The sequence below is a fragment of the Trachurus trachurus genome (genome assembly GCF_905171665.1).
Source record: "Trachurus trachurus genome assembly, chromosome: 10".
NCBI classification, from domain to species: Eukaryota; Metazoa; Chordata; class Actinopteri; order Carangiformes; family Carangidae; genus Trachurus; species Trachurus trachurus.
The window spans coordinates 26,683,389-26,698,391 of NC_139894.1; the positions used below are offsets into that span (position 1 = coordinate 26,683,389).

Below are 15,003 nucleotides of genomic sequence, written 5' to 3' on the forward strand. Positions count from 1 at the left end.
TCAGGGGCTTTCATGGCGTCCTGTTCTGCTCTGCCAGCGACAGTCGCCTTATCGTTGGTCTGAAAACAAATCAGCTTTGTGGGCTCTGCATGGACGGTACAAGTACATCACTGAAACTGTCTGAGTCGGTTGTGTCGTGGTGGATGAAATGATTGTTACTTGTGTTTGAGAGGCCGTGTTCTTCAACAACTGTGGAATGTGAAGTTTCCCTCTTACACTTGTTTAGTATTCTCCGAGTGTCGCACCGACTCAATAGTTGTGTGTGTGCGCGTGTGTGTGTCGACCGAGCGTTTGTGTTTCCATCCCTCTGCATCCTTTAGCTTTGGCCCGATCACCCCCCAAATGGCCAAGTGAGCGACAGATCAGTAGGGGGTGGATGCTGTGTGTGGGAACAATTGAACACCCCCCCCCCCCCCCCCCCTTTTTTTAGGTTGGCTTGCCCCCCCCCCCCCACTCCCCACATTCCACACCGGACCACCAAGACCCACACACACTGGGAGCCCCGGAGCTGGGAACACACGACAACAAAGACTAACTGAGGCATACAGAGAAAAGAGAGGGGGGATTTGACTGACAGGAAAGAGTTTTGTACGAGGGCACGTCAAACTGATCCAGGAGCAGTGGTTTGACCAGAGAGAGAGAGAGAGAGAAGTGGCTGTGTGTGTGAGAGAGACACAGGCTCGGAGAATCCAGGGAGGTAACTGGGTGCATGCATGAGCTATGACTCATCTTCAGTGAGACATTCAGGCTTATACATCCAGCCTCCTCCTCTGAGTTACCTCTGAGAGCACGTGTCTGCCTTTTACACAATGCAAGGCTTTAACTCAGGTTTTAAGCAAAGGGGCCTCTCAGTACATTTTCTGTCACAAGTGGTCCCAGTTAAAGTCGACTGTATCATCCGGTGGATGTGTGTCGCTCTTTGTCTGATGCAAACTGTGAGAAATCCTGATCTGGATTTGTGGTTTTCCCCTCCGCTTTGAATTGAGGAGAGCGACCCCCTGAAACTCCTTGTTAACACGTTCTTTTTGCATGTTGTTAAACCCCCCCCCCCCTTCTACATCTCCACCGACCGACATATCAGTTAATTTTCCTCTCCCTTATCCTCCACTCCCTTTCTTTTTTTTTTTGCAGCTCCTCTGGGAGGTTTAGTTTCATTCCTAGTCGCTCCTTTCTTCCTCAGCCCTGTGCGATTTCCTCTCTCTTTCACCTTTAGTAGTGGTTCACTGGTATCTTTCTACCCCCCAGTTTTCAGCCCACCTACCTCTCTTGTCAAGCGTTTCCTTTTTACCTTGTTTTTTCCACTGTGCTGTACAGCTTTAAATGGAGCGCAGGGCCAAAACTAGACCACAACTAAAGAAACCTCCCCCACCGAAGCTTTGATATCACTTCTAACTGCTGGTTGGCACCGTACACCGAAGATACATAGTTACATATATATATAAATATTTGAACGCACAGAAACTTTTGTACAAGATGAAAAAAAATGCAGCTAAAATGAAAACATATAGAATTTGCCACACGTAGCCCACACAGTGTTTGTGAGTTGTCTTCACTTATTGAAACAGCAAATTTGCGACTTTACCTGAGTTATGTAATAAGTCGTCTTGGTACCGAGTTGAGCATTTGACCCCCCCCCCCCCCCCCGTTGTTTGGCTCCTGTCAAGTCCATTTGTGCAAACTGATGCTCAGCGGTGTAATATTTTGTCGCTCTGATATCCGAGCCGCCGTGCGTCTCCTTTGTGTCGATCACCTCCGTGTTGGTGTCAGTCAGCCAGCTGTGAGGAGTGTGGCGAACGGCCGTGGGCTCTGATCCCAAACTGCAGGGGTGGAGGGTTAACCCCCCTCCCCTCCGCCCCCCTCCTGCCTGACACAACCAGGCTCCGCTCGCTGGCTGAAGCCACCTCAGCCCCTAAACTGCCAGTTGGGGGGTGGGGGGGGGGTGGGGGTGTGCGAGTGCGAGTGCGGTCGTGATGTAGGTGCAACTCGACCAAAGTTAATTGATTTCCTATGAGGCCACAGTGGGGTTGATGTCTGTGTTGATAGTCGTGATCATCATTAGGATTTGTGTGACTGGCCAGGGGCCCGTGTGGTTAGTGGGAGCGGTGAGGGAGCGAAGCCAGGGTCTTGCCTGGGTGTTTGGGCTGAAGCCCCAGTGCTGGGTGCAGGCCAGACGGGCTGTAATCCCTGCTAATTACTCCCAAGGCCTACATCAAGATTCCCACTGACGAGGCAGTCACTCACACTTAGCTCACTTTTCCAAACTGCAGTTAGCATAATAGGTTTCCTAATATTTACCTAATCCCTCTGTGTGCCGCTCGCTCTTGGATTTATTTTCATATAAATTATATTGTTTGAGATCAAAACCCCCAGGTTTTTCTTCTTGTGCTTTTGAAAAGTCCTTTCTTCTGTCAAACAGAGGAGCGATAGGCGGGGTCTCCGGCCGCTCCACATACCTCTGTGAATTTGACTGACGTGTTGATGCCATGTGTTAAAAGCAGGCCATCAAAACTCAAATTTAAAACATGAAGAAAACAATGGCAGACGTCCTATTGGCCGAGGGCCGGCCAGCGAGGGAGGAAGAAAAAGAAAGCAGCACACATGAAAGGATCAAATAGTTTGTTAAATGATGGCTCCAAAGCTGCAAATCATTTGGTCAGTGTGTTCTGAGGAGAGTGGTTTTTTTTGCTGGCAGAAAAAATTAGTCGTTATATGGGAATGCAGGCGGCCATGCCAGTGGTTGAAGCACTGTACGACATCGTAATAGCAAGTAGCTTTTGATTTATCGACACATTGAGGAGGACGTGTCATCGGGAAGGGACTGAGCCATCCAGCACTGAGGCCCATTAAACCATTGTACCGTTGGGTTTAGACTTTCTCGTGCCTTTTGACAGTCGGCGGCGATGAGGGGTTCTATTCCCACCACCTCCGCCGGTGTCCAGTTTCGTAAGGCCTAACAGGTATATCAGAATCTTTGTTGCCCTTTTGTAGCTTTGAGCCTCCAGAAACCTGATCTTGTACCTGACCTCATTCTGCCTGGGGGGCTTCGTCGGGCCCCATCCTGCCTCAACATCTGGTGGACTTCAGCTGCTTTTGGATGTCTGTTATAAACATTGTCAGAGAGCTCCCTGTCCTTAGGAGGGGTTCGCTGGCTTTTACTGGCAACCACCAAATGTATTGTTTGTGTGTCAAGACTTTTAAAAGCTCTCATATGTTTCAACAGAGTAGGATTTTTTGAATTCTTTTAATGCGAGCTGCGGGGACGGGTGTCGTGATTTGTTACGCGGAACTTACTCATGCTAATGCATATGACCGAGCCACAAAGGCTCCTTAGATAGTGCACAGTGCGTCGCTCTCGAGCGGTGTGTGTGTGTGCGTGTGTGTGTGTGAGAAGAACATCTTAAAGAGGACCTATTTCTCAACAGTAGTTCGTTTCTCTGACAGCACAACAGTGTTTGCGCAGGGTCCCATGGTAAAGCACTTGGCCCTAAGTAAAGAGTGTTTTTCATCTTCTCCTTTAAAGCCTGTTTTCATTTGTGTGCCATGAGTCAGTGGAAAGACGGAGGGCTGGTGTAGAGGGACAAGCCAGGAAGGTCTTTTGTGCCTCTCTCTTTTTTTTTTCCTCCTCCTTTTCTCTCTTCCCTTGTGATAATCACGCTGTGCTGTAACTTGTCCTCTCTGTTTGTCTGCAAAACCTCTGCCTGTCTCTGCAAATCTTAAACATAACACAGCCGCACTCTCTTTCACTCTCATTTCCTCGCTCGCTCACACATACACACACACACGTATACACACATGCACGCACATAGGCCAGGCTAAAAGCGTCAAGGTGGAATCTGTAGTAAAAGCAGTAGATCAAATGCTGCAACTCTGCGGCTCATCAAAAGGCACATAACCTGAGAGAAAGATGTGGACAGGGTGAAAGATTAGACTAGTTGTTAACGTGAATCATTGCCTCCAACTCCCTCTGATACATGGCGCAGTTGTTAAGTGAAGATTCCCAGCAGAGTGTTGGTAGGAAGGAAAGTTTCTTGATTTATGTGCAGGCGTTGTGTTTTTCCTTTTATGTACGAGTCTGCTGTTCGTACAATACTTGTCACAGACACTCATGTTAAAACCACATGGCTGAACGGTTGGGTCGGCGAAGCCTCGCGCACATTTCCAGCGTCTGAATGGCAGTCGAGCAGATCGCCAGTGGTTGCTGTATTTACCAGAAGGAAGTCAAACAAGTGGCACAAAGTTTGCGCGGCGCACGCTATGAGAAGTGGCCCAAATTCAATCTCATCCCCGAAACAAACCGCTCCTGTTTGAAGTATGAATTCCCTATAACTGTGTTAACATGAATCATGGCCCTCCCGCTCCCCTCGCTGTTAGAGACGGACCATGCGCAAGTGTTGGGAGGTTGACCTTTCTTTTTTTATGATCTCATTTCTTCTCCGCTACGCTTGTGATTCTCTCAACCTCTGGCAGACCTCGGCGCTCTTGTTGGGCCAAATGTCTACCTGGAAGTAGGAAACCTGTGATGTGCTGTGCCAAGAGTGATTTCCAAACGCCCACTGAAGTGTCTGACTAATTAACTCAGATTAACTTGTCTAGGTGAATGACCTCCGAGTCTTTTTGAACATTTCTTTAACTCACGTAATCGTCTCTAGAATAGTAACACAGCATAACTTGTAATACTTTTTTTTAAAAAGAGCTTTTAATACTAAGGCTTTGCCCACAGCGGTTTTGCATACAGAAATCAGCGAGTCAAAGTTGAGTACAACTGTGCACTGTGCAGCAGGTGATCCTTGCGAGCCGCCCCAGTGGCTGGAATTTGGTGTCTGACTCGCTGAATGTGCTCTGGGAAGTGCAGGAGCCTGAAACCCTGACAAAGCAGTGACCTGGGAAGTGGTGTAGGCAGGGAGCTTTTGTGTGGGGAGACAAAGCTGGAGATGCAGGGCCGGGACGCGAGAGGGAAACAGACAGAGCGAGAGGCCGGGGCAATGTTGTGGAATCTCCCCAGGGGCTTCTGGGTAAATGTTCATGGATGACAGCATTTTGGAATGTTCACAAATGGAGAGTTTTAATTGGCCGGAGGCCCCGACTGGTTTAGTAATCAGAAATGGACTCTGGTGGCAAAAAAAAGGGGGCTCAGATTTATGGATCCCAGTGTGAGCCGTGTTTGTCGGGCGGAGGAGGAAATAATTCACACGTCGGACCGAAATGTGGAAGATTTGGCACTAATAAACATCTTAATGTGACGATTTCTCACTCTGAAGGAGGGAGAGAGAGGCTCTCCTGTGTAAAAGGCATGAATAGTGACAAGGAGATTGCAATGCGCTCTGCTCTGCCTTGTGCACAGCAGCATGCATGCCTTTCTGTCTCATCATAGCCGTGCCATGTGACAAGCAAATTTTGGCAGTTTGGTGTTTTGACAGCTGTGTTGTGGAACAGATTTTAATTCCTGATTTATTTAAGGAAACATCATTTTACACAGACATTATCCAAAGCCCTGTGGCTTGCTGCATAGCTGAAAATACTCACTCCAGAGAGTACTCCGCTAAACCAAAACTTCCTGCCTCATAAATGGATGGTGAGCATTGTTCTAAGTGGAGTAAATCTCTCATGTCACAAGCAGTGCTGGTGTTTCCTAAGCTCACCGCTACTGAGAGACTTCCTCCTTCCTGTAGTAGAGCCACTTATTACCCACAGCCTGTGTGACTGCTCTGTGCATCACTTTTTATTACACTTCTGGCTGATGCTGAATCATGGGTCTAATCAGCATTAGTGTTGTGACACATCATGTGAAGGGACGGCTGCTCTCTGGTCAGCTGACAACGTATCGTTTGACAAACGACTGTATTAAAGCTACGTGTTCCAGTTTGTCAGAGTTACTGTTACTGGATTATATTTAAGTTAGACTCCACTTTTATTGTCATTTTACACAGTTAACCGGTAGTTTGTTTAACTTTGTGATGAATAAGTACAGCAATACATGTCCGAGTCCAAAAAAGTACTGCATTTATGTAACATACAGTATATAATTCATATTAATTCATATACTTATTTTACTTACCAGCTGTTTATTCCATAATACTCATTCGTTCAGTCGTTTTTTACTGTGACCTATCTATCAAACAGTCTTTGTTTTGTAACTGTGCATTGGGTGAATATGGGGAGCTGCTTGTAGCTGCATCAGTAAAACACAGCAAAGAAACAAACATGGCCTCCAAAATACAACCGGCAATTTTAGCTACAGCTATAAAATAGACATTTTGGAGCAGCATTTATCGGATTCAAGACTGCAGCCCAAGAACAAACAGACAGATGGCCATATTTTAACTGAGGCAAACATTGCAGATGTTTAGGTTACAATTTCAAACAATTCCTATAAAAGCTTTTACTACTTATCGCCCAAAGTTAAAAGCCGTTGCCTGCTTCAGTTACATCCTTTACAGGCTATTGGCCGGTTATGAGCGAGGCGTACTGTCTGAGTCATGGAGCTTCGCACTAAAAGACAGTTTGTCGCTCCCTGTGAGGTGGAGCAGCAGATCTACAGCATGTGTTAGTGGAATATCCTGCATTATGTCCAGGTGAATGTAACACCTGGTGCCTCCTGGATGAGGAAGCTGTTTATCTGTGCAAACACCAGCACATCCTTAAACCCAGCCAACATTAAATATCACCGTGGCTTCACTGTGCAGGTCCCTGAGTGATTGTCCTCCACCACACCTGTAAATAAAAGCCTTTCAGACTTTTCTTCATAACATCCTCAGCTATAGCGGTTGTCCTTCGCCTCTTCTCTTCATTGATGCTCGGAGATGCCAAGCTGCAGTCAAGTGAAACGCTCAACAGTAGAGAAATGTAATGGACAAGGTTTGGCACTGCTATACGTGATTTTTTTTTTTTTTTTTTGAAAGGCTTCAGTCCGATTCAGAAGTCCCCTGCCAGCACATCTCAGTCTCCTTGGGACTTTCCTTATGAACCGAGAGCTGAAAAGCATTATTGGTTTGGCCAACTGCTATAAACTTGTCATTACTCTATTTTTGTAAGAGACTGAAGTGTAGAAACAGAGTAGGTGGAAGTAGCGCCCTGCCCTGATTATCTCCATATGAACAGCAGAGCCTCTAATAATGGTTTCCCCTTACAGCATAATGTTGTTGAACATTTTTCTCCTCTTGCGGTGATTCATCCAAAGATCCAAGTACACCCATGTACACAGGATGTTAAAGCGCAAGATAAATGTAACGTGACCGGTGTTAACATTTGTCTTGCATTTTTATATTCCAACTTGAAGACTTCTTTCTGCCTTTGAGTGTGTGACTGCAGGTTTACTTTAAGGGACACAGAAATCGCTGTTTGTAGTGAAATCCCACACCATGTAGCAGAACTTTTAATGATTTCTTTTGACTTTCAACAAGATTGTTTGATATTTCTGATCCTTCATTAGTGTTGTTTCTCTGCACTGATCACAGAAAAGTAATGCCTGTGTCGTCTGGTCTGATTCCTTAGAGAGAAGCTAGGAAAATCTGGATAGGAAAAGTGAACAGGACACACTCCCCCCCTCCTAAACTACTACTGGCACAAAGCCCATGAGCAAGAGTCTGTGGTTGTACTGAGCAGCGGCAGCCTGACGTGAATGTGTGGATGTTTGTAACCTGCCCTCTCCCTGCAGCTACTCCTCCAGGTTGTAAATAAGACTGAGCTCCCACTCAGTTCGTCCAGTTAAAGGATTTCTTGTAGAAGGAAATATCACATTGCACCTTCAGACACTTCTCCTAACTGTACTATGAAACTATGGGATGTATAATAGGACACTTGTGGTTCGGATACAGTTTGTTCATTGCCTCGTAACTTTTTCAATTTCTGTTTTTTAAACCTCTCGACTGATGAGAGATTTCCCTGCTGAACCCTGCACAATCATGGAGCCTTGAAAACGTTTAATCCATCGTTCTGAATGGATGTGTTGGTTTAATTTCCCAACATTCAAACAAAATGATTCCCATCCATAGTTATTACTGAAAGCTGATGAAAGCAAAGCACTTTGAGAGTGTTGCTTTCCAAATAGTGATTTATCGTGGTCGGCATTATCTGAATAGTTTTAAACACTGAACCGCTGCCTGAGAGACTAATTGGAAATACTTGAATAACTGGCATTTTTGGATTCATTTTTAATTCCAGACACAGACCACAACTGTAGGGTTCTTCAGATGAAAGAGGATGAGACAAAAGGAAAGGGGCCATTTGACAACATGCTGCAACAGGAGTGAATTCAAGAAGGGAATGACTTAGAAAAAAGCAATTGCTATGATTTTGAAAAATGAAATATGCAGCTGTTCGCCACCTTTTCATCTCTCCTTTCAGTTGTGGCTTCACCTCGTGCCTCTCAGCGTTGCCTCTTTTGAAACGGTCCACGAATTATTAGTAACTACAACACGCTCAAGAGCAAAACTTCACACCTTTTAAAAAGAAACATCATGGACTTAACTTAAAAGACCACAGATTCAGCCCGTGTGATGATGTGTGCACGAGCAAGTGTGAAGCAGCAACCGAAAGTTACCCAACAAATGGCACCAATCCCACAACCCCCCCCTCCCACCACCATCACCTCCCCAGGATAATTACAGCCTAGACGGAGGTGAGGAGCAAGAGGAGAGCGTCATAGCTGCAGGGCGTTCAAATTTACAACAGTCTGTGTGAGTAAAGCTCAGCAGACTGGCAGCGTTACATGTTGCAACACAGAGCACGATACAGTACGCCAATTAATAGTCAACCTTTTGTATTCACAAGTGTTGTTTCTCGTGCTCGACACCACCGGGAATGTTTGGAGCCGAGTTCGACATGTCGAACGTACTGAGATTAATCAGAGCGACTTGGAATAAAGTTCTGTGTGTTTTTTTTTTTTAAACGAAAAGGCCCCCCTGTACTATCCACCGTGTCGGCTTACCTGCGCTCCACTGGGACTGAATCAGTATGTGCATAAACTATGAGCTGATTACAGTTTATCATGTAATTATTTACAAATGTGGACAGCCCATGTGAAAGCTCAGAGGTTCGGTTCAGGCGCAGACCTCCAGGCTCCAATTAGTGACAGAGGTCGGTGAATGCTCGGTGACATGGCGTACCCCATGGCCTCCTACGCGGCATTTAGTGACGTCTTCGGCTCAGGAGGCTACAGGAATAATTCTTGAGGGACTTTTATGACTTGGGATTGAGGGAAATGACTGTTAAGGTTTTCTATTTATAATTTTCCGCATGTGTCTGCGACTTTCACGGCCCTTGGTTGCCCGTACGTGTGGGGGGGCTTTTTTCTATGTTCGTTGGTGGTGTTATTATTGGAGTGTTTGGGGTTACTGTGTGTGGTGGATGTGCTGGCTGGCGGACAGGGGAGGGGTCAGAGGACAGGACCTCTCTCAGAGGAGTGGCTGTTAACCCCTGACCTCGCTGGTTAAGCCTGCAGGGTGGTGGCGGTCGAAGCAGAGGTGGAGGGTGGGGTGGGTTGGGGGGGGGGGCACCCTGAGGTCCGTCTGGTTCAGGGGCACATGATGGCAGGCAGAGGGGGCGGCGAGGTGTCTAATCTGGTTTTTGTCTGCGAGGCATTTTCACCTCCCCCACCATCCTTCCTCTGAGAACAGAGTTTGAGAGGCAGGACAATGTCAAAGGGAAGTGACTTTTTATGAGCCATTTAAAGGGGATGGTGGTCTCCCCACAAAGGGAAAGGCAGAGAAGTAGCGCCGAGCTGATGAATGCCATGACACACAGTCACATGTTTGTTTACAAGATGCTCGCTCTCCTGTTTTGGCTGCCGTAAATGGCGGTTTTTCCTCTTCAGAGTGACACATTAACAATGTTCTGTCTCTCTGCCGCTGCCTTTACATCTTAAAAGTACTTGGAGAAGCTGGAGGAGCGAGAGAGAGGCCCCCCGACTGAGAGCCAGCTTCACCCGTCACACAAAGACCATTCACACAACCAGCGATGGTGGAGAAATGACTGATGCATCGACAGACAAAGCTTATTGTGAAACGGCGAGGCTGAAACATGTCACGCACAGTCCGGCGTGATGTTGATTTTTATAGGATCTAACTGCTCTTGTTAACTGTTCGCTCTCTTGTGCTCCCAACAGTGCCATTTTTCTCCCCAGCAGTTTGAGGAATTGGCTGCCAAAATGTTTTCACAAAGCATGCATTAGCTAAGAATCTTCAGTTTTCCCCGAGACTTAATCCTTTGAGCTAACAATGTGACATTTGTACAGACATTCCTATGAAATATTGACCATCTCACTTTTATTTGTGTACTTTGGTAACTAGGGCTATTTTCCACGTGGATATAGGCTTTTTGATTGTACGGCTGTGCTGTAGGCGAGCTGGGTGGGGGGGGCGGGGGGGGGCTGCTGGAGGAGAGACTGGATGGGCTGTTTCACCTAAAAGTTCACTCTGTGTGTGTGTGTGCTGCTCCCTGTACCTCCAATCATGCCGGTTACAAAGAGCCATGTGTTGAGCAGTGATGTGATGTGTGAATATGTTTAGGTAGGGGCTGCCAACTGTGCCTGGGTATGTGTGAGTGTGTGTGTGTGCGCATATGTGTATAGGAGGGGATCAGTTGGAGGGGGAGAGATGAGTTTGGGGAGAGGAGGACTGTGAGAGAAGGAGTGACTTGAGGCTTATTTGGACTTGATCCCAGACAGAGGGGTCCAGTTTATGGCGCCAGGGTGCATCCCTCCCTCTGGTGCCCTGTTTAGATGATTGTGTTGCTATGAGTCACTTCTGACCCTGCAGTTTAATTTTTTAACGTTCCAGCTCCGATTTCAGAAACTTCTCAAAACATGTTGTGCCCCATCACTCAGGCAAAACTAGTCAAAGAAGTAGCTGAGCAGTTCAACCAGCACGAATCGAGCTGTTAAAACGGTCCGAAACTTGATCTATGGATGTATTCGGGCCCTTGTAGAGGTTTTACCTGTCTAAAACAAGAGCCACCCAATCTGAGTCCTGTTTTTCTAATAGAAATCGATGGGCTGTGTCTAATTACGTGCACTAAAAGAATGAAAACAACCTCAAGATGTTGCAGCGAAAAACAAAAATGTGCGTGGCTGAGGGTGTTATGGCGACACATGAAACATGGCGACCAGCAGTGAAAAATCCCACAGTCGCGTACCGAGGACGGAGCCAAAGGAACTGTAACAACCTGAACCACAGATACAACAATGTTTAACCCAATGAGTAACAGAACAGGAAGTTTGTTAATGCTTAACAGGAACAAAGCAGGAATGAAAGGGAGAAAAGGCTCCATGTTTAGCGATCTCTACCAAATCCATTCACATGCCATAACAAGGCCTTTGTAGTTGGGATGTGCTCCACTTCCTCCTGTCTTTTGTTGTCAGCTGGTGGAAGGAGCCTGTGTTTTTTATGTTAGAAAAACCTATCTTTGTTTAAAGTTGTACATGTTAGGAAGAATGTAATGGTGAGGAATGTAAAGAATCACATTCAGTGGTAACCATGAGAGAAACTGCAAGATCCACTTAGGCTAACATGTGCTTTTTTTTTTTTTTCAAGGTTTCATATAAAGGGAACATTTCTGACATATTTCTCGGCACATGCCATGAAAAGTCGGTCAATATTATCACTTAAAGCTGAATTAATCTAAGATGTGTCTTTGAACAAATGCAGGAAAACATTGCAAAGCATTTAAAGCTCCAGTCCATATATGATATGCAGGCCCTTTAAGTAGCAGGCAGTCACCTATGCAGGCCACTCAGGTCCTGACTCTGTGAGCACGAGCCGGTGGGGAAAACCAAACAGGCCGTTGGTGCCTGGATGCAGTGAAAGGATCCCTGTGTTCTCCCAAATTCCAACAGCCACCTTTAAAACAAAACATTATTGCAGCTGCAACTTTGCATTCGTCCTCCTCTGACCCTCCTTTTTAATTGGGCCTTATAAACCCACTTTTGACTGAGTTAGTTGACAGTCGCTGTTTTCATCAAAGCCAGTATTTAGGTTTTGCATAATGGTTCTGATGAGAGGATGGTAAAAAGCACAGTTTTCTGACATTTTTGTCCCACTTCCATACTAATGCAGATCAGTTTGGAAAACCTATTAACTTACCAGCATTTTCAGAACATTTGTTTGACTACACTGCAGCCCCCAAAACAGTAAACACTTCACATCTCTCCTCCTGTTGGGCTTGTGAGGGCCACTTCAGCCCACAGCTTCACACTGTTTCAGGCAATTGGCTTTTTTTGGTTTGCACAAACGATAACAGAGCAAACATTAAAATGAGAGCATCTCCAAGTTAGAAGTAGGACAGTCATGGAAACAGTCACATTACAATGGACAGGCGACTGCTTTAAAAACACCTTGCCAGGTTTATCCACGTCAAGGAGCAACATGCCTGAGGCGAGCCCTCTTACCTGAGGAGTGAGTGAAGAGCTCGCCCTCTCCCTTTTTGAAGTTTGTGTTTTCAGAAGGCCACTGCGCTCGGAGAAAGCCTCAGCACTTAACTATCAATCAGGACAGGAGAGTGCCAGGATAAGCGCAAGGCTCCATAAAACGGCGAGCTAAAGACTGCTCTGAGCGAAGTGTTGCAATTAATCCACTTAAGTGCAGTTAAGGGGGTTTTCACAGCCAAGGTGCATTTGATTTAGTGAGAGGTGAGCTTGTTACTTAACTGAAAGTTTTATTCCAAAGAAATGCATAAACTTGTGGTAAGGATTGATGCAAGTGTGTGTTTCAAATGAGTAAAATATGCACTAGAATTGGCCAGTTGGCTCAAGTTAGTGTGACTCTGCAGTCCGCACATGCTAACAAACCCCCTCTGTAGGTGCACAGACACCGAGTAGGGCTTAAAGGTGTTGAAGTATATTTTGTGCATTCTTTTGTGTTTTTTTATGAGAAACAGACCCAGTCTTGCACACTTGTATTCAGACCTGCCTGTTGTTGTGTTTAAACCGGTCTTTTATAGGTTTGTTTAATTCTATTCAAACAAAACAGCCTGGAAGTATTTTTTTTGCATGATGTGATTCACGATGACAGATCCTGGCAGCAGATGGTTCCTAACGGTGTGTATTCTCTCTTGCAGGAGCCTCCCTGAAAGTGTGTCCGCAGGGCTTCTCTTGCTGCACGGTGGAGATGGAGGAGAAGCTGAGCCAGCAGAGCCACTCGGACATGAAAGCTCCCGTCTCCAGGCTTAGCACCAACCTACAATCCACCTTCAAACAGAAGCACGACCACTTTGACAGTAAGCAAACACACTTGCACAAACACACACAGAGCAGCCACTTTTCAGACTGTGCTGGTGTCCCCCCGTAGCAGCACCACTTGTTGCATGATTTTTTTTTTTTTTTTTTTTTTGACGGACGCTTCCACCTGCCAGCGCACTGCCCCGAAGCGGAGACAGTCAGTCTGTGTCTGTTGGCCCGTCCACCTGTCTCTTAATGTCTCAGCTCCCTGCCTCATCATACCCCACTCACAGGCCCGGTCTCCCCCCCACACAGCCCCCCCGCTCCCCTTCTCTCCAGAGAGACGTGCGCGCTTCCAGGCGGACCACACACATCTTCAGATTTAGTCTTCTCTGTACTTCCTGTTCCTCTGTGTGCGAGCACATGTGTGTATGCCTGTAAATATTGGGATTGGGTTTCTCTTGTTGAGGGTGGGATTGCATGGGAAACATGCAACAGTGCTGAGTCACCAAGGAAGTGGGGCAGCTTTGAATAACTTCGGCAACCCAACCGTGCCTCCGCTGCAGCCCTGCTAGGAAGAAGCCTGATAAGATGAAGGGATAAGGGAGAGGATGAGGACGTTTCTGCAGCAGATTCATTAAAAAGACACCGAGTTTCTCACACACAATCCAGTGCCAGGTTTGATGTGTTTGTATGTCCACAGGCAGGTCAGGGACCCTCGGAGCTTATGTGTCTGTGAAAGGCAGCAAAGGATAGTCAGTAACGGGAAGCGTGTGTATTGCAGCCAGATGTGAACAGGAATGTGACGTGTCGGAATGCAGTGGCTGCGCGAGCCGTCCCGCCCCTCCCTCCCTCTCCTCTCTTACTGCCCTTTGTCCCCATCCCATGCCTCATTCTCCCACAAACCCCTCTCTTTGCCCCTCAGACCCCTCTTCTTCTTCCCATCCTTCTCTCCTCTGTGTCTCACTGCTGATCATGTTTCACAGCAAACGTTTCTCCAGCGCATGTTTCTGTCTTTCTGTCCTACACTGTCCTCACTGCTTTCTTACTCAACTGAGGCTTTCTGTGGCGTTTTGTCAGGGCTAACAATTACTGTCATTATCCATTAATCTGCTATTTATTTATTCAAGCACTCGCTCCGACTGTGTAATTGCAGGGTATGGGGAAACGCCAATCACAAGGTGATGTTGTCAAATGTCTTGTTTTGTCCAGCCAGCCGTCCTGAACCCAGATGTTCAGTTGACTGTCACAGAGAAGAGCACGACAGCAGAAAGTTGTATTTTAAAAGTTGAAATTTTGTGAATCTTGGCTAGTTTGCTTGAATGTTTGTCAAAGAGAATCATTGCAGTGTTTATGTAGGAGTTGATTTTGACATAATACATTTTTACAATATAGTTCAAGGGACCATGCCGACTGAAACTTGTCCTTGCTGTCTTCTACATCAGTAGCTCGCCTAGATTTCCCTGCTTGGCTCCTCTTAGACGATAGTCTGCAGAAAGAGAGAGAGAGAGATTTTTTGTGTGTGAAAAACCATGAACTTTCTTCTTGCAGCGTTGTATTTGGTCCACTGATGCTCCAGGCTCTGCAGTATTTATCTGCAGAGTTTGTGATGTCTTAGTCATCTAAGAATCACGGTGAGACACAAAAGGAATCTTTGGTCTTTGATTTTGAGGAACAAGGACCACTGTGGTCAGGACGATTCCCACTGATGTTTTACATAATTAAAACAAGTTTTTTTCCACCTGTTTTTTTAATATTGTTTTTATTCAACTTTCTTTAATCTAAAATTTACAGAAAAGTCCATGTGGTCGGCCAACAGGGGGCAGCCCTCAAGCTCTATAGTGAAACTTCCC

The 15,003-nt window shown here is 46.2% G+C and overlaps 1 protein-coding gene across 1 annotated transcript in view; it reads left to right on the forward strand.

Moving 5' to 3' along the window:
- Positions 1-15,003, forward strand: part of gpc4 (glypican 4) — a 30,518-nt gene that overhangs the window by 6,404 nt on the left and 9,111 nt on the right. The window contains exon 2 of the mRNA XM_083980972.1: positions 13,051-13,209. Coding sequence (XP_083837098.1) covers positions 13,051-13,209 — 159 coding nt within the window. The remainder of the gene's footprint in view (positions 1-13,050; positions 13,210-15,003) is intronic.